Here is a 25,273-nt window from a genome sequence, read left to right as displayed (position 1 = left end):
GGGCACATGACAGTGGTTTCTCTGGAAAACACCTGTCACAGCCTAACCCAGGGGTGGCTATGAGATCCCTGCCCAGGGGCACCTTTTGAGTTTTGGAAAAAGTGAGGACAAAGTTTTGCCACAGAGGCAGGTGCCTGGCATTTGTTCACTCTGGGGACAGGGAATGGGGAGGCGATGGCCTGGATGGTGTCAGCTGTGAAATGCTGATCTCAATTTGTTTTGTTTGCTGAGAAGAAAAAACAATAGGCAGAAGGAAACTTCAAAGTGTTATGATGGCAACACTCTTAACTTTCTTTTATAGATTTTTAAAAGATTGTAGTTTGAAATAATTTCAAACTTAGAAAAGTTTCAAGAATAGTACCAGGAACCCTTGATTCCTCCTTAACCAGATTCACCAATTGTTATTTTGCCATAGCCGCTTTCTCTTTCTGTCTCTGTCACACATACACACGATCACACACGATGTACTGGCATGCACAGACATTATGCCTCAGCCATTTGAGAGCACGTTGCACACATCATGGTGCTTTTTCCCTTCATACGTCAGTGTGTATTTTCTAAGAACAAGAATATTCTCTTTCCTAACCACAGTCGGTATGTACCAAGTTCTGGAAATGTAAAATTCATATAATACCAATATCCAATCCATAGTCCAATTGATGAAACTGATCCTAAAATGGCCTTTCATCAGAAATTTTTTCTCCAGTATAAAATCCAGTCCAGGATCACATTTTCCATTTGGACAGCATGACTCCCTAGTCTCCTTTAATCTGCAACATCGTGTTTCTGAAGAACATAGGCCAGGTATTTTACAGAATGTCCCTCAAATTAAGTTTATCTTATTTTCCTTTACGATCAAAGTTATGCATGTTGATTGTAACACATAACTGATATGTCCTTTTCAGGATATGAACATAATAATTCTTTGTTCCATAACTGGTGATGTTAATTTTGATAACTTGGTTAAGGTGGTGTCCAATTTCTCCTCTGTAGAATTACTGTTTTCCTTTATAATTAGTAAGTAACTTGTGGAGGGTACTTTGAGAGTACAAGTGCTCCTCAACCTACGATGCGGTGAAGTCCCAATACATCCACTCTAAGTTGAAAACATCCTAAGTCGAAATGCATTTAGTATACTTAACCCACTGAATATCACAGCTTAACCTAGCCTACCTTAAACATGCTCAGAACACTTAACATTACCCTACAGTTGGGCAAAATCAACTCTCACAAATCTAGAGTGTTGACTATCTCATGTAATTATTGAGTATTGTGCTGCAAGTGAAAAATAGAACGGTTCACAGTCGTTGCCCAACATCGCAAAAGAGTCTCATACCATGTATCACTAGCCTGGGAAAAGAGCAAAACTCAAAATTTGATGTATGGCTTCTACTGAGTATGTATCACTTTTGCACCACTATAAAACTGAAAAATTGTGAAAGTTTGACCATTATAGGTCAGGGACCATCTATATAGAGATAGCTTAGTCTTCATATATTGATGATTTTTCCCTGAATGGATTTTTATTACAACGCTTGCAAATTTGTGATTTTCCAATACTATCATTCTTTATATATTTATTACTTGACATTCCATTCAGGAAAAGCATTTCATTTCCTCCAGTGTATGTATTTATACAAATATTTATCTACTAATATCATTAAAATGCATGAATTCTTACTATCCTTCATTTATTTTGATCCCCAAAGCTGATGCCCCAGATGTGGCCAGCAGGATCCTGCAGCTGGCTCCAGTGTCTTCTGACATGCCCCAGCAGCGACTGATCACTTCCTTACTTTCCTGGCACACAATGATCCAGGGCTATCCTGTACGTTCCCTATCCTGGGCCTGGAATCCACCATTTCCCTAAAGAGGCCTGGTTCCTTTTAGTGGGGAAGAGTGTTTAGAAACCAGATCTGGGCAGTAGGTGAGCCCATTGCTACCAGGAGGCCACTGCTTCTGAGCCCTCTCAGTCAGAGTGAGGCTATGTGTACACACACACACACACACACACACACACACACTCATGAGTTTACAATGATAGTGATAATTCCTTCCCAACACCACAGGGTTCTCCCTTGCCTTCCCCTGCTTTATATTTTTATTTTCCTTCTTCCACAATAAAATCAACCTAGTTCCTCATTTGCTCAAACCTATAATACAGCATAATTTTAGAATTGCTATACTCACACCCTTATGAAAACTAAACCTAGGAAGAAATGTTTAAGATTTGTTTGCAGTTCTTTTTGTTTCTTCATTAGTTTGAGGGTGTATCAGGTTCAAAAGTTACTGAAAACCATTTTCCCTCCTTCAATGTGATTATGTTATTCATTTGAAATGTAGTTAGATCATTTGTTTCTTTTCAGTTTTACATTTGTCCCTGTCTTTTGGTTTGCTTGTTGAATATGTAAAACATTAACATGACTCAAAACCATACAAAAGTGAAACCATGCCAAAGGCACACTCCCTCCCCATCCTCCCACCTCCTTGTTCCCGATCCTTTATAGAGAACCAATCTCATTAGTTTCTTGTATATACGAAGTGTAAGAGCATCTAAAACAAGCTACCATAATGCATTCCCACCCCCTACTCCCAACCAATAATGCCTTCCTCAAACTTGTAAGAACCACAGTAGCAAAAAAAGGCCCAAAGTCTCTATCACGGTGGCAGATGGACCGCTGTCACCATCTTTGTATTTACATGCTTGATTACTTTCAAGTCCTGTTGATCAAAACTGCTTCAACTCTGAAACATGGATTTAGAATGAGTACCAGGTATTACTGATGAATTACCTGTTCCTCGGAAACTTCTAGAGGAGGGGGCGCTGCTGGCTCAGACTGCCGACCACCCTGATAGTTTACATTTTGTCGCTGACGTAAAGGAGGAAAAAGACGATTCCAATTGATCATTCCTCCCTAAAAAGAGATCAACACACGGTTATCAGACACAGAAGGAGCAGAACCATCACAGTGCTTGGAAGAGCTTTCTCTCAATGCAGTTAAATCTATAGACTGGGAATGTAGTGTCATATTGATCTGCTCCAGGCAAGCAATTCAAATCCAAAAGTATCACAACATCCTTCAGTCAATAGCACAAAATTGGCACCTGCAGTAGGTGCTTAGGCGAAAAGAAAGTAATGGGCAGTGCAAAAGCTGTTTGTGCACTATGGCTCTGGAAGGCAGTGAAAGACACATACAAACACTCCTAATTTCAGCTCAACTGTGACGCCACTGACTGTCCCAACTCCAGTGAACTCTTAGGAGCTCAGGGCTTGGCAGGGTGCGATAGGAAGGAAGACATGGAGAGGAGGCTAAGTCACTGAGGGCAGCCAGATATCTGGTGTTTCCACCACGGCCCTTAAAATGCTTCCCCACTCTACCTTTTTTCTTCTTATGACTGAAGTAAATCCTGAGTGTGCCCAGTGCAGGAAGACTGCAGACTGTGATAAAAACTCAGCAACAGGCTAGAGAGTGTGAACGGAAATCTGACAAACAGGGAAAAGGTGAGAAGTGAGGACCAATAACCATCTTTCTGAGGTGGTTCCACGGATCCTGAAGACCGACAGCAATGCCGTTCCTTGCTTAGTCTATGTCACCAACAAAAAGAGAAGCCACCATGGGAAAAAAAATGCATCACATGCTGCTTTTAAAAAATCCATGTTTCTAGTTATATGGCAATCTTTGAATTTATGAATTTAAATCTCTATTTCTAGAAGTCTTCTAGTCCTGACAAAATTATAGACTAAGTATCTGAAAATCTTCCTACTATAAAGACCTAAAAAAGCTATTAATAGATAAATATTTCTATACACAGCTAAACATGAAAGAAGTAAGTGGAGTCGCAAGGCCTCAGGAACAAGCGGGCGTGGAAAGCAGAGCCACAAACAGTAAGCATCCCGGGAGACGGGGGAGCACAGGTCCTGCTCACCCAGAACCACACTGGGTTTTATCACTGTTTGGGTTCAGAAGATGCGGCCTTGGGTCTGAAAGAGGCAGCAATTCTGAGCTCAATTATCTGTCTAAAGATACAATCTTCAAAAGGCAGCACCCTCAGCGAAAGAGATGAAAAAAAATCAAACTAAAAAGCCTGTCTTCCTCCAGAAGACAGCAGGAATCTTGGTCCTGCCTGAGAATTAAGAACCACAGGCAAATTTGGGGTTCAAGTTATACTATACATATGTGGTCTCAGAACCCATCAAAAAAGTTACATAAAATTGGTTTTGGGATGGAGATACCTAAGGAGCCAAGCAAAAGCAAATGTAAAACTACTCTGGAGAGATATTCTCTTGCCTTGGGGTTACATGGGATTTATGGTTAAATCAGAAATTTAACTCAGAATTTAAAACTACAAAATCCACAAGGAAATCACCAATGATGAGCAAGTCGGCACACACAACACAGAGGAGGACTGGGTCCCCAAGGACCTGAATACAGGAGGATCTGAAAATGACTACACACTTCAAAAAGACTAGGACGTCACAGGAGGACCTTAAAAAAAAGACTAAGGTATTACGAGAAAAAGCAGCTGTGAAAAAAAATTAGGGAAACAAAAGCCATTCTCACCTCTCACCTCTTCCCTACAAAAGATAAATCTAAAATATAAACACGTACACAAGTTGATGTAAAGAGATGAAAAAAAATCAGAGAAACACTAATCAAAGAAAGCTGATGTTGCTACATTCATGCCAAATAAATAGACCTCAAAGGCAAAAAAGGCAGTATTAGGGATAAAATCAATAGAATACATGAATATATTTATATGTAACACAATGGCATCAAAACACAGAAAGCAAAAATAAATAGAATTACAAGAGAAGTGGAAGCATCCAGATATATATTTAATTTTCAGCATATAACTCAGTAACTGATAGATCAACCAGCCAAAAATAATAATATAAAAAATAAATAACAAGTTTATTTCTGAATGGACATATATACTTTGCATTTAATATTTAGAGAATATATATTCTTTTCCATTACATATAAAGTATTTACAAAGTAATTGTGCACTAGATCCTATATGAAATATTCACAAATACCAAATCATAAACATTACACAGATTATATTCTCACCACAATGCAATTAAACTAGAAATCAGTATCAAAATAATAAGTATAACAAAAAAACCCACACATTTGGAAACCAAAAAAATTCTCATAATGGAAATTAGAAGATATCTCAGAATGAATAAAATAAAACTATTACCTACCTATCAAAGTTTATGGGATGTAATAAAGTGGTTCATGTAATTTTAAAATATTGAGCTTAAATTAAAAAAAGAAAACTGAAAATTAAAGGGTTATGTATACCTAATTTGAGAAGTTAGAGAAAGTAACAATGATCTAAAGAAATGAGAAAGAAGAAAGTAGAAAGTTGACAGCAAATGCCAGTAAAGTGGAAAACAAAGAAACAGAAGGAGTCACTAAAACTCACTGCTGGCTGTTACAAAGTCAAATAAAATAGGCAAACCTGGCAAGCTTGATGAAAAGCCAGACGAAGGAGCACAAATAAACAGTATTAAGGATAATACAAGGGATATAATGGTAGATTTTTTAAAAATCACAAGAATACTTTATTCATACCAATAACTTTGATGAATGACAACTTTCTAGAAAAGTATAACTTATTAAAACTTATTCTAGAGAAAACAGACATTGGTAATTATCTTTGAAAATTGCTCAGGACCATCTACTTAAGCTGAGCCACATGTGAGATTCAGCAATTCCACTCCTGGATAAAAGAAATTCAAACATGTGTTCATCAAAAGACATGGACTAGAATGTTCTCAGCAGCATTATTTATAATAGTCAAAGATGGGAACTACCCAAATGCCCGTCAACTATAGAATGGGTAAGTTATGGTGTATTCACATACTGTAATCTAATAAAGCAGTTTGAATGAATGAACTATAATGACATGCAACAATATGGCTGATCTCTCAAATGACGTTGAATAAAATCAACATTAAAAAGTACATTTGTGTGATGATTATTATTACATAGCATGTACTTTTCTGGATATATGTCATACTTTAATGTAATTGAAATAGTACTTAAAAATCTGCCCACCAAAAACCTACAGGTGAAGTGTATGAAACCTTTAAGGACTCCTTATCTTATATAAACTGCTCTAGAGTACAGAAAAGGAAGGAGAGTTTCCCACCTAATTTTTTGAGACTAGCATAACATTGTTTCCAAAATAGACAAGGCCATTATGAGCAAGAAAAATTATACAATATATAGTTTATTTTTCTTGGGTAGATATAATAATCCTAAATAAAATATCAGCAAATTCAATCCAACAATGTTTAAAAAATAATTATCTAGTATGATGTACTATACTAGGATTTACCTCAGAAATCTTAGAAAATCTAGCAACATAATCCACACATTAACAGTTTGAAGGAGAAAAATCACTCATCTCAATAGGTATGAAAACAATTTGACAAAATTCAGTACCCATTCATGAAGAGACAAAAATGCCTATTACCAATTCTCGCATTCAGCACAAGTTACAGCATAATGAGAACAAAAACCAAACCCAAACAAAAATCTCAGGTAAAGATAGAAAAAGAGAAACAAAACTCATTATTCAAATGATGACTGTCTACCTAGAAAATCCAAGAGTGTTTACAAATGTCTCTCAAAGCATGAGAACAAGAGAGTATAATTAAAAAGCAACATTCCCTCTACTGAAATCATTTAGAGAATGTATGTACAAAAAATTACTATTTATAAAGAGCAATAAAAAATATAAGGTAGTTAAGAATAAAATCAAACAAAAGATCTGCAAGATCTCTAAGTAAATGGAAAGATTCAGCATGTTCCTGAATTGAGCCTGGTAACATGTAATCCTATAATCTATCCAGACACTGCCAACTCCAGTCTAGCAGACTGCTGGTTCACTTCCAATATCCATTTTCCCTCTTTGAAAAAAACTGTTTTGGTTTTCTTGGGTGTGTATATATGTGTGACTTGCTACCTTTCTCAGTTTCCCACCACATTGACTAGGTTCTGACAATGGTATGTCAGCAGAAAGGGAATATGGGCCGACCAGGAAGATCCTCAGAGGCAGGGGCTCGCCCTTCTTAGAGGATCAGGTGGAAGTCCTGTGCTGAGGATACAGCAGCAGCAAGGAGCCGGGGGCTGACACCTTTAGGACGCTGCCCCGCCGGCCTGGGCTGCCCACTGCTGGACTTCTGTACGAGACAGAAATAAACTACCTTGTTTAAGTTTCTGCTATTTTGTGTTATCTGTCATTTTGAAGTCAGACTCCTATTATTATTCCTATTCCCATAAATTATTCCTAACTGCTATATACTCAAAATTCAAAAGTATGTACGTGTGTATATTTTGGTGGGACCAGACTATTTGAAGTTAAAGCTCAAAACTAGGCATGACTATTTTGAAGAAGTGTGATAAGAAAGGAGTTCTCTACCAGTTATTAGGACTTAGAATTACACTGCAGTAATTAAAGTCGTGTGGTATTAGTGCAAGTTAGGCAAAAAGTCCAAACAGGAGACAGAGTCTAGGAATCAACAGTAAACACCGGCACTTGGTTGTGAGTCTGCACTGAATACACAGTCCTGGGACAACTGTCTATAGATAGGGAAAAGATAAAACTAGACCTTTACTTCACACCACCCACAAAAAGAAACACTAAGATTAAATATTTAAAAGTGGAAAGCCAAACTGTGAAAATTTTTTTGAAGAAATAGGAGAATATTTTTATGTCATTAGGATAGGAAAGGATTTCTAAAACAGAAATATGAAGCATAAATCACAAAGAAAAAAGTGGTTAAAAACTGCTTTACCTGCAAGAACTTTTGTATTAAAAGTTCAATTGTTACTGAATTAAATAAGACAAACTACAGATTGAGAGAAAATGTTTACAACATATAACTGCTATATGCTCAAAACTCAAAAGTTACAAATCAATGAGACTTAATAAATCAAAGATACTTATGAACTCATAAGACAACACTTATAAATCAATGAGAAAAAAATAAGTGACTCAAGAGAAAAGCAGATAATGCATATGAATAGTCCATTTATAGAAGGGGAAATCCCAAGTCAAGAAACATATGAAAAGATATTCAATCTCACTAGTGTTAGGAAAAGGCAAATGAAAACAGCAAGTTTTTTTTATACCCACAAGACTAGCAAAAATACACAGCCCAATAATACTGAGTGTGGGAATGATGTGAAAGAAATGGGAACTCTGATAAGTTGCTGATCAGAGGATAAACTGACACAATCTTTTTGGAGAGTAACATCTCAAGATCTAGTAAAACTATTCTAGTCTATGGCCTGGCAACTTCCCCTCCAGGGAGCTGTCAATGCTGAGGGGGCCATGTATGAGGATCTTTTGTGAAGCACTGGTTACAATATTAAGTAAGAAATGGAAAAAATTCAGTTGTTCCTAAGGAGGGAAATAAATTAATAAGTGGTTCTATTATACAAAAGACCATTATAAAAGCAGCTAGAATAAATGAACTAGATTTACGTGGGTAAATCTAAAATATACAATGTTGAATGAATAAAGTTGTATGAGAATATGCATATGCAATATATACATATATCATTTACATAAATTGTATGTAGTTTATGTAAATAATACAGATAAAATGTAATACCATTTACATAAATTTAAAAATACTCAGAACAAGAGTATATACTATTTTAACTTTTTTTTGAGATGAGGGTCTTGCTACACTGTCCAGGCTGGAGGGCAGTGGCTATTCACAGGCACAATCATGGTGCACTGCAGTCCTGAACTCCTGGACCCAAGCAATCTTCCGTCTCGGCCTCCTGAGTAGCTGAGACCACAGATGTGCATCATTGTGTCTGATCTATTTTAACTGTTTTAGACGGATATACGATAATGGTGACTCCGTTCTCCTCCCCCCAACCCAGGAGATATTTGGCAATGTCTGCTCACAGTTTTGGTTGTTAAGTGGAGGGGAGAGGGGACAGGATGGTGGTGCTGTTGACATTTAGTAGGCAGAGGTCAGGGATGTTGCTAAACGTCCTACAATGTATAGGGCAGCCCCTATAACAAAGAATGGTCTGGATCAGAATGTCAATGGTGTCTAGGTCGAGAAATCCTGATAAGTACGTATGTAGTAAAGATACAAAAACATGCAAAGGCACACAACACACCCGCTCCAGGACAGTGGAAGGGAAATGGCCTTTGAGTTACATTTCATTTCTTACAAGAGTGAGAGAATCAAAGAGTAGGCAAAGCAAACAAAACCCCAATCCCTCTACTCCTGTGATAGTAGAAAAGTGCTTAAAAAGCAGAAAGTTACGGCTCTAGGTTCTAGGATGTTTTGACATGAATCTGCTCGTTACGCAGGGTTAAATATGAGCCTCTATAAACAGGAAATGTTTCCTTTACTTTGTCTTCTTCAAAAGCAATAACCACATATTTTAAAAATGAAGAAGGAAACAGCTTGCAGTTTGAACAGGCGCTTTATGAAGTATTTATTATTAGTTTGTAAGAAGATTTCAAATGAAGTAAAAATTCTTGTGTATATATACATGTATGAATGAATAAATATATATTAATACATACATACATACATGATGGTTTCCCAACTGAGGAGCAGTAAAAGTTTCTGACATTTTATTAAGCAGAAGTTCCATGGAACAGAAATCCATGTTCTACGGGCACTGAAAGATTTCTGGATGGGATAGTCAGGCAGTGTCTACACCAGAGACGCCAGAAGAGCTCACGGGTTGCTGACCTCAGGCACTCGAGTGTCCACAAGAGAGTGTGAGCCAGGCACACGGTCTCGTCCTTGCTCCCGAGGAGTGCACCATCTCCTTGGGGGAAGGCAAGATACCCAGAAATGGAAAAGCCAGAACAATGCAAGATGATATATAATTAAGACGGGAGCTGTGAGGCCTAAATTAAAAGGACTAGAAAAGCTCAGAGTGGACATCAACCCACTGCAGCCAAAGCACAGGGGTAAGACTTCCAAGAGGATGGGGCTGGGGTTGAATATTAAAAGAGAATGATTTCGACGATGGAGAAGAAAGCAAGCAAGGCATTTTCCCCAAGGTGTTCAAAGACAGGGGCCTAAGTGGGTTTATACCGCTTTCAAGGAGCAAAGCAATGCTAAGGAAAAACGGCAGAGGGACAAAAAGGTAGAGGAAGCAGAGGGACAGAAAGGTAGAGGAAGCTGAATAAGAACAGTCTCTAGAGCCAGAACACCTGGGCTCAAATTCCAGTTCTACCTCTTACTGTAACACGTTAGGTACATTTTCAAACACTTCCATGACCCTTGGTTTTCTCACCTGTAAAGTGGTAATAATAACTGCACCCACCTCGCATGGAGAGTATGAGAATCAAAAGAGTTAATTCATGTGAAACATTTAAAATAGAATGTAAAGCCATCTACAAGCTTATTGCAGCTTAGCTATGATTATTCTCATCCTTACTACCTGGCCTTACACTTTATACAGTATTGTTTCTTGTCTTCCCAACTAGACTACAGGATCCTGGAGGGCTGCAAAGGATGGAAGACTTGAACATATTTCCCAGGTAGCCAGTACCACTCTCAGCTCAGTGCAGTCCTCATACAAATTGGTGCCCCATAAAAGAGTAAAATGGAGAACAATTACAGAGGGGGCATTATGAATGTGATGTTTTAGAAAAACTTAAATTACTTCCAAAAGTATCTTCATCTTATTCTAAGACTGCTGGCCATTGGAAACAAATGCACCCTTTCTTCTCAGTCTCTGGTGCTCAGAAAGCCTTTATTGGCATGCCAGGTTTTGAAGTGTGAAGCATGTAGCAGGGCCACCTCCAGTCTACAATCGGTGGCCACCTGCAGGCCACCATGCAGGGAAGGTTCTGAGGGAGACCATGGGGTAGGCAGCAAAGGGCGATGTGACTGTTTAGGGGTGCTGTGCTTGGGCACACAGGAGGCAAGGCAGAGTCCACACAAGGACTTACTCAGTGTGCTATGGACGAAGGCTTTCAAATGTTTTTCACCTCATGGCACACACCCACAAAGACAGATTTGCAAGGCTCACAGGAAAAGCCAAAAGTGTTTACAGCTGGCCCAGTGGCTTCAGGCCCTTTCCAGTTGCCCCTAAGAGGGGAGGGGACCAGTATCTCAGCCAGTCTATGACCATGGGACAGTGGCTGGGAAGCTCTACCCCACGCCATAAGGAAATACCTACACATTTAGGAAACAGGTTGATTTAATAGGAGCCTCTGACAATGGGGATGGCCTACCATGGAGATCAAGGGCATAAAAAGACTACATTGTTTTACTTGAATGAGTTAATGTAAAATCACAAAATTTTCACATCTACTAATGTACCTGGTGATACTTTCAGCAACAAAGGTAGAAAGAGAATTAAGACAACCTCCCTGCCTTTTAGAAGCTCAGAGTCTGGTATTCTAATAATGAAACAGTTTTTCCTTTTTCTTCCAGGTTATCAAAGCACCCTTTGTTAGATCCAGTGGATCCTCCTGAGCGCTCTCTGACCTGACCTCTGGCAGCACCAGGTCTTACTGACCACACTCTTCCTCGATGTTCTCTTCCCCTGGCTTTGTGGCATCCCGCTTTCTTTCTAGCCCTCTGGCTATACTTTCTCAATGTACTCAGATTCTCCTTCTCCCATTCCTGTCCTTCAGACACGGGTGTTCTTGAAGGTTCCATGTGGGAAGTGTTTCTCTCCTCTTTCTGTGTTCTGGGTGCCCATCCATTCCTAGGGCTTCACGGGGTAGAGACTCCTAAACTCGAACCTCCAACCCAAAAGCCGTGTCTCAGAGCCATGTAATCCACTGTCTCCTGGATACACTTTCATCTAAATGTTATGGAGACACCTAAGATAGAACACATCCCAAACAAACTCATCTCCAACCCTGTATCTCTTGCGTGTCCCCTGTCTTGGGGCGTGACATCCACATCCATCCACTGCATAAGCCAGATCTCCAGACTGTCCACCGCAACTCCTCCGCCTCTGTCTTCACCCTCACTCTCACTGCCTCGTGTGGGACCACAGTCCATGGCTGGGATGGCTCCAGAGTTAGTTCCTAAGATACAAATCTCATCAAGCTCCTCCTCTACGTAGAAACCTTTTGCTGGATCCTCATTGCCCTTTTATTAATTTTAAAATATTTAATAACTCATTAACAATCACAAGCCTATTACTTGCTAATATAAACATAGATTTTTGAAATAAAAAATAACCACGTTTTCCCAAACAGAATTACTGAGAAGAGTGGAACTGTTTTCCATTTTTACAAATCTCTTTAATGTCTGACTTACTAGAAGGTTGCTGGGTTCTCCTATCTGCTTCTGCATTGGATTCTGTTCTGTTACTCTGGCTTTTGAAGTACATGATGCAAATCCAGTCACATAGATAAATAGTTAGAAAAAAAAGGAAGAGTACGTTAAGGGCCTTTTTGGATGACTACAGACATCCTCCCCTTTGATGCTACTCAATGCATCCCTGTTGCTTTCAGAATCTAACGGAAATTTCTTACCTGGGCTTATCAGACTCCTGTCTGCCACTGGAGTCACTTTCTCACCACCCCGCCCTCACATTCTCCACTCCTGCTGGGGAGCCTGTTCTCACCACCCCGCACTCTTCTGCGTGCTCTCACGCCTCACCCACCGTCCCTTACAGCGCTCAGCACATCCCATTTCACTTGCAGGCTAACTGGCCTGAATCTCATAATAGCCTATTAGCTCCATGGGGGCTGTGACTCTCCATCTTGTCCTGTTTGTAGACCTGGCCTCCTGTACGACCTGGCATATGCAAGTGTTCAAGAAACAGTCGCAAAATGGATAACTGAATGGACAAAGACACAGTGAAGCATATTGCTGAGTTAAGGTGTACGGGGTTTACTTAGCCAAGACTGTAGTTAGTTGGGACATGAAGACCCAGGTGGTAGGTTACTAATGAAGGTGGGGTGGAAGGGGTGAGAAGGGTTAAAACAAGGAGACTCTCAAAGGACATGCTTGATACCTACATTCTTCATGGACATAGCACCCTCTTCTAACACAAGAACCAGGAGATACAAAGAAGCAATGCTGGGAAACTGTGGTGAAACCACAAATGGTAGCTCCTCATAGAAGAAAGTTATTTGCAATTCCCTGTGCTCTGTGGAAGCTGCAGCTTTTGGTGTATGAATATGCTTACACTTAGTTTCGCTCATTTGCCTTCTGTGCGTAGTGCGCTGTCCTGGGGCCAGATAAGGAGGCTGTGACACAGAGAAATGACTAATTTCCTATGGCCCTGAAAAGAGTTTGGCTGAGATAACAAAACAAATGTACATTAAAAACTAAACAAGAAGCACTTCAGGACTGAACGAGAGGCACCTTGTTAGACTTAGAACTGCAGTCACGTGTCGCTTAAAAACAGGGCTTCATTCTGAGAAATGTGTTGTTGGGTGACTTTGTTGCTGCGTACTTACAGAAACGTAGATGGGATCGCCTACTACTCACCAAGGCTGCTTGGTGTAGCCTATGGCGACCAGGCTACAAACCTGTACAGCAAGTCACTGTACTGAATACTGGAGGCAGTTGTAACACAAAATGGTAGTTGTGTATCTAAACATAGAAAAGACATAGCAAAAACATGGCATCATAATCTTATGGGACCACTGGCATACATGCGATCTGACGTGGACCAAAACATACTGTTATGTGGTGCATGACGACAACAGTGAGCACAACTAATACGGAGGGGAAAGACACCACAGAGGCTGCTGTCCTCAGCAAAAGCTTTGTGGCAAAACCGGGGAAAAACCAAAGAGCCCACCACCAGCACCACACACACAAACTAGCAACACATTCACCGCCTGGATTAAGAGATGGGGCAACGCGAGGCCCAGAAGAAACCCTGCTGCATATTTGAAAACCTTGGTTCCTTGGCAAAGTCTTAAAAATATGAACCTTAGAAAACTCAGAAGACTGAATCTAACCCTGTTATGTGAAGTGCCACCCGTGACCTTCGTGTCGTGCTATAAAAACAGTGGATTTTATCTTTCTGTGCTGCTTAGTGGTAGTCTCAGTAGGTACTGGAAAAAATAATAAACTTTGTTCGCCTGAACAAAGTCCCAGACTGGTTTTGTAGCTCTCGGTTTCACTTTTCCTTTGTGGTTTCTTGCAGTGACCAGTGTTGATGGATGAGATACTTCAAACAGCACTATTTCTTCTAGGCAGAATAGAAGGCAGTTTCCAAGGCAATACAATCAGGAGACACAATACATCCTGTTGCTCAGTTTTAAGAACCTTTTGGCTTGGAGGACAGAAGTCCCCAACCATCGGCTGCCCTCTGCCCCATCTCTTCTTCCTCTGTCTTGCTCTAGTTGGCTGGAGTCCCAAAGGCCACACCCCTTGCCTATGCATTCCATTCAGGGGCTAAAAGGGTCAGGGCCACGGCTAGTGTTCCAGGCACTGACTGGGGGTGGCAGTGAGGACAGGAGGTGCAAAGACATCTACAGAGCACATCAGGAAGCTCCAGCCCAGCTTAGGATGCAACCCAGCAGCCCCTGCAAGGGATGCTTCTACCGTGTGTAGTCTGACACGTGTCCCAAGGCTTGTTTAATGGCATTTCTTTTCAGAGGCCTGACATACCTAGTGCAGCTGATCTTACATAGGTACAATTTTAAAAACAGGTTCAACTGGTTTCAACAGCAGCTGCAAACCCAAGAGAGACAGGTTTTCCCTTTGTTTCAACAAAGCACAGCTCCCAGCCAGTTCCATCTGCAGAGGCCTTGGTGGTACGGGGAAGGGACTCTAGAGAGAGCCATGGGACGCACATGGCTCAGCCATGCACCAGGGCGTCCAGTGGGACTGTGCCGCCGCTGCCCCCTGCACAGAGGGGAGCAAGACTGTGGGTGGCTGCAGGGGGCGTGTGGCACCAAACACACTGCAGGCTGAGCCATAGGCCGGAGCCCTGGTTCTCGCTTGTTTTGAAAGGTGACTGACCCGTCACTCCTCAAGGGGAACCTTTCCTCCAGGGACCATCAGGACCAGAGGTATCCCAACCTTTTCCTGGGTTTTGGTTTGGTTTTGGTTTTAGTTTTGGTAGAGAATGAGAATGCTAAGGTTGCTCTGTGAGGAGGGGGTGGTGGTGCGAGGGTGGCGTGGGGGGACCACAGGCTTCCACAGCCCACAGTCCGGCCGCAGGTCAGGGACATCAGTGCAGGAAGAGCATGCCAAGGCCTTGTCTTGCAGCTTCCTCACTCCCTCGACTGAGTGACATGCTTGTAAGCACTGAATGCTGGTGACGGTAAGGGCCACACAGCAAGGACTGAGACAGCGGCTTTGAAGACATAAGAATGGAAGTACATCTCTCGAAGTGTGGATTACCCATTTCTGCATTGTATCTTCCGTTTTCCCTTTCTTCACTTCTTTGGCTGCCAAATTTGGGGTCACTTTTTCCTTCCCAACATTGGTTCTACACACAAATTATTAAGTAAAAGTGAAAATTAAAATTAGTTCTGGTACTTGTTACAGTAAATGTTTTGACAGAAACAGAGGTGAAACTCCTAATTAAAAATGAGACTGGGGATTACTCAAGGTTTCCCCTCTTTTTACATTTCCTCCGCGGAGAGTTCATCCATTTTCATGTCTTCAGTGACCACGTGAGTCTCATTCCCGCACTTGCCTATCTGCCTTCACCGTGGCAGGCATGTGTCCACTTTCCAGCTCATGTCTGGACTCGGCTCTCCTCTGTCCATCAAACTCAGCCAACGCTCAAGGACTACTGATTTTCCCCTGGGAGGCGATCTGCCCATGTAGGTCCTTGCTATTGCATTCCAAGATTATGCTAACAACTTCTTGGATGACATGACTGCCAGTAAGATTTCCCCAATCCAATCCACATGCCACGGTCAGTGAGTGTGCACGAGAAGCCCTTTCACAACGACACTGCCTCAACCGAAAACCCTCGGGCATCCTGTCTGAGTCTGTCCTGTTTTGCAGGTCTGCCCAAACCAGCCCCATCCTAAATTACTTCTCTCCTCTCCTTGGCATGCTCCTTCCACCCCATGTTGCCCACTTGCTGCAGACTATGTCGGTTCAAACTGTCCCTGCCACCTAAAGTGCCCTCCCTGGTCCCTTCCATCTGCACAGGGCCCAGCTCCTGTTTCCCATCTGTAAGCGGCTTCTCAGCAACCCAAACCCTCCTGTTCCCCCGCTCTGCTGAACTTGTACAGAACTCAGGCAAGCCGCCAAGTGAACAGAGAATAAAACACTGAATCTGGGTTTCCCCAGCTGTAAAATGGAAAGCTGGACTAGATAGCCTTAAGCTAGTTATGAGCTGTCTCTTCCCAATCATTATAGTAAAGAACATCTGGAAGGCCAAACAGTTCTCTCTCAAAAAGAAGCCTCAGGCCACCCGCCAGAGCCGCTACAGGAGGAGCTCCTGGGCAGACGCTGGGTTGATACCCCCATGTCACCCTCCTCACACTGCTCATGAATGTCACCTGTACGATCCCCTATCTCCAATAAGACATGAGCTCCTTGGGCAACTGCCCTGTGAGAGCCACAGCTGTGGACAGTGCCCACATGAGGGAGCAGGTACAGAGGAGTGAAGTGGGGTGCAGTGGCCTCCCCCATCCTAAACCCATGATCTGCCTGCATCCCCTGTGAACAGGCACTGTGCACGTGCACACATCTCCATCGCTTAGACAGAATGCTTTCACCAAATCTCAGTGTGGCTAACTAAATCCGTGCTCTAATCTTGGGTGGGAGATTGTGACTCACGACACAGACAATTCCTGGCCTCTGGCTGCTTTCTCCACAAAACCACGTCTGTCAACCACAGCAATGGGCTGCTGGCTCTGAACACTTAGGGGGTTGCACGAAATCAAGGGCCCCAGGAGTTTTTCTGAGATGTTCATGGGTACTCCAGTGGTCTTTCCTCATTAAGGGTGTTTTCTGGTTTTGAAAACCCATCAGGACGGCTTTTTTTTTGGGAGGAAAAACTGCCCAGAATGATTATGAGGAGGATTTTTCTAATATTCCCCTGGTTTAACATGATACTGCTCCAGAGTACATCTCTAAATTCATTCATCCTTTCAAAAAGTGATTAATAAGTGATGAAAGGAAAACCCAGGAAAAGAATTAGGATTGCTGATAACTTTTACATCTTGAAAATGCCAAGTACCTCATCATCATTTGCTTGTTTTCTGAAGTATCATGAGACTGTACCTCACTCTTCTTTCTCATGAAGACACCAAGGCGGAATGGAAAATAGAAATGATTTTCTCAAGGTCACTTAATGAGTCAGTCTTGGAAAAGGATCACACTTTAGATTGATCCTATCTTCCTGTTCTGAATTTTGTCAAAAAGATCAGTATGATCAACTACAAAAGCACTGGAAACATAACAGTAGTTTCTGCAAGGAGGTACAGATTGAGATAAACAACGTAGCTTTAACTTCACTGAAAATAGAGTTCTTGCATGTAATTTTCATTTAATTTGCAGATTTTTATCAACTAAGCCCTGGTAACTTATTCCACATCTGATGCTATACACTTATAAACTCTTGAAAGAAGAAAGTCATAAAAGAACTAGCTCTAACTGATTAGATTGCTTTGTTGACAAGGAAGCATAGCAACTCGAAAAGAATCGTTTTCAAATCAAATTGCACCAAAAAGTGAAAGAGCATAGCCAAAAAGGAAAAGTGCTGAGAAGGGTGCCACGTGTCAGCTTGCTGTCTCTGAGGATGCTCGGGACACATGAGAATTCGCTCCCTTTGTATTCCTGGTGGACTCCTTTGCAACACACGTGCAATGCCCCGACCCCTGTCACAGGGGTGGAGACGGAGGTACAGAGTTTCTGATGGTGCTGCCTCCAGACACGATTTCTTGACTCTTCCTGGCTGCGCTACACGTTTCTCCCAGAAGAGTGACCATCACATTTCACTGTAACTGACGCTTTCTACTCTAAGCTCAGGGAGAGGAGGGATCGTGCTGCCTTGGTCACCGTGGGACTCCCCAGAGCCTGGCACTGAGTGTATTCTGCGGAATAGATGGTAATGAAAATGGTAGCACTGGTGAGGCCAAGAGGCAACAGGAAGCTTCCTAAGGAAGCTGGACTGATGAAGGGGCAGTGACAGAAACTGATTTGGTGGGTTGGCACTTGCACACATAAATCTCTACTAGGCAGATCTTGCTATGTAAATTACAGAGGGAAAATCAACCATGCTGCAATATGCGTCAAACTCAGAAACGTGAAGCTCAGCGAAAGAAGCCAGTCATAAAGATCAGCTACATATGCTTCCATTTCTACAAAATGGCCAGAATAAGCAAGTCTACAGAGACAGAAAGTAGATGAGTGGCTGCCTAGGACTGGGTGGATGGGAATGACTGCTAATGGGGTGCAGTTTCTTTTGGGGTGATGAAAAAGGTTCTCAAATTGTGATGGTATTTGCACAACTAAAAAACACTAAAAACCACTGAATTGTACACTTCGAAGGGGTGAGTTATATAGTATGTGAATTCTATCGGCTGCTAAAAAATACATCAAGGACCAGAAAATACTTTTAAAACACTAAAAAAAAGTTATAGAATTAAAAATACTTGATTAATGAGAGGAACTCTCATGACTGACAGGGCAGCTCTGCCCCCCGATGCACATCTCAGATGATACCAAATGACTGTTGCTGGGGGAGGATAAAGAGAATTTTCACAGCCACAAAATGTTACTAAGGGAGGGTGTGCAGCTAAACTCACTGTAACCAAATGCTGCGAAAATAACTGAAAGCACGTGTGAATAACGTTGAGCTGCTCTGTGTGTCGGTAGCTTCTTTTCTTGCAGGTGAAACACAGAGGTGATAACCAACCAGTTAACACTGGAGAGCCCAAGGAGATGAGGAGGCGATTAAAAGAAGAGCACCAAGGACTCCAGGGTTTTGCTGCCAAATGTTCCACTTGGCTTGTACCAACAAGCAGGATTCATCCGCAGTGGGCTTCACCTTAGTTCTGCTTCTAAAATAGATGGAAATTTTTACAGAAAAGTCTTATGGAAAGCTTTATCCTCAAGTTTGTGTTGTGGTATATAACAGCATTCTCATCATCAGCCAACTGAGAGAGGACTGGTTCCCACAAACAACAGATGACCAGAACTAAGAGAGAACTCACATTTCCAGGTAAAAGGTTACTTTGAAAGCTGCTGGCTATATAACCTTCTAGAGCAGGGGCCGGCAAACATTTTTCTGTAAAGGGCCACATAGTAAACATTTTAGGTTTGGAAGACAAAGAGGCAAGAGATCAAGGATATTATGCAGTTACTTATATAACCATTTAAAATTCAAAAACGCTTCCCAGCTTCAGATTATATAAAAACAGGTAGTTTGGTCCATAGGCCATCACCTGCTGACCGTTGCTCTAGAGGTTACAAGCTTTTACGTGTAGTAACTATCAAGGTTGGCTCCTAAATCAGGACTCTCTCAAACTTTCTGAGAGCCACAAAAACAGATGCCCAATACTATGATAATAACAAATATCTGATAGAGCCTCCGGTACCTAAAGGTAATTTTGTATAATTTTTTTTTATCCCCAGTGACTACAGTACTCTACAGATTGTGTATAGATGTCCCTGTCAATCCAGGATTGAGTTCCTAACTGCCCATTCTTGTTCTTTTCATTATATTACACTGCTTCCTATCGTGAGCATGGCTCTGAAGAAAAACAACACTGTTTTCTTCCTTTCTACACTCACACACCACTCAACACAACATTCTGACATCAGATGTGCTGGGGGGCTTCCCCCATACCCCAAGCAGTGCTCCAGTGGACACCAGCAGGGTGTCCTATAACTTCATTCAATCCCCACACTATCTCCCAGGAGATAACATCAGAGCCCACAGGTTAAGGGCCCAGTCCCACCAGACTGCTCCCCTACTTCAGGTGGCAATCGCCAGCCCTAACCTAAGGTTCTGATCAATGTGCTATAAATGAGGGTTCCCGTGGTCCACTCCTCTTTTGCTAGGACAGCTCACAGATCTCAGAGAAACACTGACATCTACCCATTTATTAGAAAGGACATTACAAGGGATACAGATGAACAGTCAGATGGAAGAGATGCACAGGGCAAGGCATGGGGCGTGGCCCCTGCCCCTCTCTGGCACCCCCTGCACCCTGCTCTAGCACATATTCAGCAATCTGGAAGTTCTCTAAACCCTGTCCTTTGGGGGTTTTATGGAAGCTTCATTATGCAGATATAATTGATTATATCACTGGCCATTGGTGATTAACTCAACCCCTCAGCCCCTCTCCCTAATCACAGAGGTTGGGGGTGGGGCTGGGGCTGAAAGTCTGAACCCTCTAATCACTTATTAGTTCCCCTCGTAACCAGGCCCCATCTGAGGCCACACAGGAGTGCCCGGACATCAGTCATCCATGTGAAAAGACACTTCTCACTGTGCGCGAAGCATTACCCAGGTGCTGAGGTAAGACACTGAAGGCACAAACTGTTTCAGTATAATAAAGAAAATAGAGTAAGAATAGTCATAATACAAATTAGATATAGAGATGGTCACGGACATTATCAATCATCATAAACATTATGAATCATTAGCTTTTAATATTACTCTGTTACATGACTAACATAACCTAGGAATAACTGGCAGGCATAGGGTCCGGTGCTGAAGGGACATTGTGAGAAGTGATCTAGAAGGCAAGAGGTGAGCCCTCTGTCACACCCACATAAGGGCCGCTTGAGGGCTCCTTGGTCAAGCGGTAATGCCGGTGTCTGGGAAGACACCCGTTACTTAGCAGACCATGAAAGGGAGTCTCCCGTCCTTGGAGGAGTCGGGGAACACTCTGCTCCACCAGCTTCTTGTGGGAGGCTGGACATGATCCAGGCTGGCCTGCAGTCATCCGGAGGCCTAAACCCCTCCCTGTGGTGCTGTGCTTCAAAGGTCACGCTCCTTGTCCACTTTCGTGTTCCTCCCGTATTCCTGGTTCCTCTTTGAATATCGTAGTAGATAGCGGTAGAAGAAACAGTGAAAGTCTTAAAGTCTTTGATCTTTCTTATAAGTGCATAGAGGAAAACACTGCTGTATGCTGCCTTCTCTCTCTCTGCTTCGGCTACCTAAGGGGAAGGGCCCCCTGTCCTGTGATAATGTGACCTGCTTCACCTTATCAATCACTTAGAAGACTCACCCTCCTTACCCTGCCCCCCTTGTCTTATATGCAATAAATATCAGCGTGCCCAGCCGTTCGGGGCCACTACCGGTCTCCGCGTCTTGATGGTAGTGGCCCCCCAGGCCCAGCTGCTTTCTCTTTAGCTCTGTCTTGTGTCTTTATTTATTACAATCTCTCGTCTCCGCACACGGGGAGAACACCCGCTAAGCCCCATAGGGCTGGACCCTATACTCACTGTGGAGATTCCAAGGGCTTTAGGTGCTGTGTGTCAGGGGCCAGTGGTAGAGAACAGATACATCTTTCTTATCCCAGCACACAGAGCTTCTTTGCTACAGTGAGCAAAGGGAGGGAGACGTGCACCATGAAGCTGTGGAGACTCAGGTCGCACAGGCACCACTCGGATGATCACTACTATAGGAGACTCCAGTGACTGATCTGGAGGTCTGCAGACAAGGAGGCTCCGCAAAGCCTGCCCTGGTCCTTCACTGTGGTGAGCTAAGCACGCTCTAGCTCATCACCACCAACATCATGAGCACACAGAACTTTCACCGTCTCCCACCTGGTCTTCTTCCTCTACTGTCACCTTTTCGTTTTTTGAGTCGTCACTGCACCTTGACCTTCAGGGATCAAGTGATCATTCCATCTCAGCTTCCTGAGTGGCTGGGACTACAGGCACATGCCACCATGCCCAGCTGATTTAAAAATTTTTTTTGTAGAGAAGAGGTCTCACTATGTTGCCCAGGCTGGTCTCAAACTCCTGGCTCATGCTATCCTCCTGCCTTGGCCTCCTAAAGTGCTGGGATTACAGGCATGAGCCACTGTGCCCAGCCTAGCATCATCCCTTCAAACAATGTTCATGTTATGACTAAAGTGAGCTTTCTTAAAAACAAATCTAACTTATTTACTCTCCTGTTTAAAAGGCCTCACTGACCCACCACTTCTGGCAGGATGAACACAACAGCAATTCTTAGTTTGGCAGAAGACCCCTGTCCTGGCCTCTGCTCTCTTCCGAGCCATGTCTTTCATTGCCTCTTTCTTATGGGAACCTCAGTCTCAGGCGAGTGCAATTCCTTGCTGTCCCCACAGCTATTATGAGCCTCTATGTGTTTTTTTTTCATAAGGTCCCCTGTGACTGAAACACCTGCCCCAGTGCTGGCCTCAATATTACCCCCGCTGTGTCCCTTAGGGAGAACTGGCCACGGCCACCGTTTAGGCCTCAGGGTTCTTTTTTCTCCTCTTTGCACAGGCTCGCATAGAAACCTAGTGCCTAGTGCAGCCTCATGTCTTCCCCTTGCTGGCTGCAAACTTCTTGAAGGTACAGGCAGTGTCTTATTTAATCCGTCAGGGCAGTACACTGCATTAGAGCCAAAAGACAAAGAAGAACAACAGCTCCTGTCCTCCGAGAGCTCATGTTCCACTGGGGATGAATAAAACACAAACCCATGACAAGTTATGTAATGGCCCTGGCAGTGGAAAGATGATCGCAGCTGCAAGTAGCAAAATGACTCTGAGATGCCACCTGCTTTGGAGAAGGCAGTTATGCGGGAAGAGAGGAGTGAGTCAGCAGGCAAGGAACTACTGAGAGCAGCTTATGCGTGTCCAGCACAGTGTCCCAACATGAGTTTACAAAAGAACGGGACAGCAGTGGATGCAGAGGGAGATGAGAAGTGGGCGTCACAGGCTTCAGCCAACGCTCTGCAGCCCACTCCATCTTCACTGCCACAGGCCCATGAGACAAGCCTCCAAAGGCCTTTGGATAGTCAGTGCTGGCGGGAAACGTCCAGAGAGATCTGTAAAAGGTCAAAGCACACTTGATGACGTTATCACATGCCTGTGCTTAATGATGAGTGAGGGACCACTGTACCCTGCGCCCGTCAGCTCCTAGGTCTCATGTCCCAGTTGAAGTGAGATGTACAGAGCCATCTCCCTGGTTACTGTTCGTTAGAGCTGTGGAATGGGAATATGCCACACAATGGACTAAAAATGCTTCAGGAGCATAAGATCATATTGACTTTCCCAGAGTGAAAGTAACTTCAACTGGTACCAGCGTGACCACAGTGACGTCCCAGAATGAGGGGATAGCCGGTCAGAACACAGTGATACTGACCCTCCGCCACTTCCAGCTCATGCAGCACTTCTCATCCCCATGTCTCCACCGAAACCCCTTTCAAAAGTGAACTCATTCTGCTGAATCCAGTGATCTTCTTCCAGTCATCATCTCCACCTGGCTTTTTTTTTCAGGGGGTGGGGGTAGTAACATCTGAATCCGTTCCTGAAACACCTACTTTCCTGAAACAGGCTCCCTGGCCACTGAACTGGTTTTCTCCTTGGACCCTGGGTGTTCTTTTTTTTTTTTCCCCCCTCTTTGCACTCTCTAAAATGGGTCTTACTTTCTATGTTCTCTCAGAGTATCTGTAGTTCTTTTTTTTAAAAAATAGAGACGGGGTCTCACTGTGTGGCCCAAGCTGGTCTCAAACCCCTGGGCTCAAGCAATCTGCCCACCTGGTTGAGATTACAGGTGTGAACCACTGCGCCTGGCCTCTGTAGATGTTTCCAGCCCTGATTATTCATCTGTATTCAGTTTGCCTAAAGTCTTTCTGTATCTATTTATTACGCTCATATTTGCTCATTAATTCCCACAGTTCCTAACAACTGCCAGGCATTATTCATATACTGGAGATATGGAGAAAACAAGTCTGCTCCTTCCTGAGACACTGGGGGAGACAGGGCAGTAAATCAGCAGTGAGCATCAGGTTAGCGGCGCCACGAGAGACACGCAGTGGCTACAGGGGTAGAGAGAGCCCTGGAAGCCCCCTAGCAAGCTGGGGAAGGCTTCCCCAAGGAGGCGATATTTGTCAGGAAAGCCAAGGAAATAGGAGCTAGGCAAGGGAAAAAGATGTGTATGTGGGAGGGGTGGGGGGAAGTTCATTCTGGGCAGAGAAAAGGGAATATGTAAAGGTGAGACTGTGTGAAACAACACGAGCAGTGGTGAACTGCGAGTAACCCAGAGCGGCATGGCTGGCCTAAGGGCTTGCACGTGTCAGCAGAAAGGAGATGCGGTCACAGAGCAGGCAGGAGCCTTGTGTTGGAACCATCCTGAAAGCTATGGAGAGGCCCTGAAGGATGATAGCTGGAGTGAAACAATCAGATTTGTGTTTTCACAGAGATCACTGGTGGAGGCTGTGGGGCAGGCTCAGGAGGGAGGCAGTTGGTGACAGAGATGGAAGGGAAGACATCCAGGCAAATGGTGCCAGTGGCCTGAACTATAGCACTGGAGATGAATGACAGACTTACATCAAGGAGGGAGACTCCTTGGGGCTGAACTAGAGGGGAGGGCAGGAAGGACATGGATGCACAAGACGGAAACGCCTGGGGTGAAACCCTAGGTTTGGACTTTCGGGTAAATGATGGTTCCTCAGGTAGGGAGTGAGAAAGGGAAACGAATTTAGCAAAGAAACAGTACGTCGGCTGTGCGCGGTGGCTCATGCCTGTAATCCCAGCACTTTGGGAGGCCAAGGAGTGTGGATCATGAGGTCAGGAGTTCAAGACCAGCCTAGCCAACATGGTGAAACCCCATCTTTACTAAAAATACAAAAATTAGCCGGACGTGGTGGCGAGCGCCTGTAATCCCAGCTACTCAGGAGGCTGAGGCAGGAGAATTGCTTGAAGCCAGGAGACAGAGGTTGCAGTGAGTCAAGATTGTGCCACTGCACTCCGGCCTGGGCAACAGAGCGAGACTCTGTCTCAAAAAAAAAAAGAAACGGTACCTGTCAAGAGCCGATGGGACACTGAAGTGGAGAAGTCTTATAGGCACTAGGATATTTCGGTCTGGGGCCCCAGGAGAGAGGGAGGTCCATTCTCTGGATCCTGAGGGACTCACAGGAGCCATGAGCTCAACAAAGTGGTGAGGACAGAGGCTGAGTGGGTCCCCTTAGGTGTCTAGCGTGAAAAGCTCAGTAGGCAGAGAACTGAGTCTTGGGAAACAACCTATTTAGGGGGTGAACAGAGGAAGAAGAGCTCAATCCAAAGTTCAGCATCAGCCCAGCCAAGGCACTCCTCTGAGAGCTGGGCTTTAGAAACCTCCTTCTATTTGTCTCCTCCTCTGGGGTTTCCCCTCTCCCCCATCCATCTTAAAGATAACCGT

General features: G+C 43.4%; 1 protein-coding gene across 2 annotated transcripts in view; it reads right to left on the bottom strand.

Moving 5' to 3' along the window:
• Nucleotides 1–25,273, bottom strand: part of UBAC2 (UBA domain containing 2) — a 183,841-nt gene that overhangs the window by 15,978 nt on the left and 142,590 nt on the right. For both annotated transcript variants that reach the window (XM_011933826.1, XM_011933827.1), the window contains exon 8: nucleotides 2,793–2,915. In XM_011933826.1, the coding sequence (XP_011789216.1) occupies nucleotides 2,793–2,915 (123 nt within the window). The remainder of the gene's footprint in view (nucleotides 1–2,792; nucleotides 2,916–25,273) is intronic.

The sequence above is a fragment of the Colobus angolensis genome, unplaced genomic scaffold, assembly GCF_000951035.1.
Source record: "Colobus angolensis palliatus isolate OR3802 unplaced genomic scaffold, Cang.pa_1.0 Scaffold13, whole genome shotgun sequence".
Classification (NCBI taxonomy): Eukaryota; Metazoa; Chordata; class Mammalia; order Primates; family Cercopithecidae; genus Colobus; species Colobus angolensis.
This window is presented reverse-complemented; position numbering and strand designations above follow the sequence as displayed.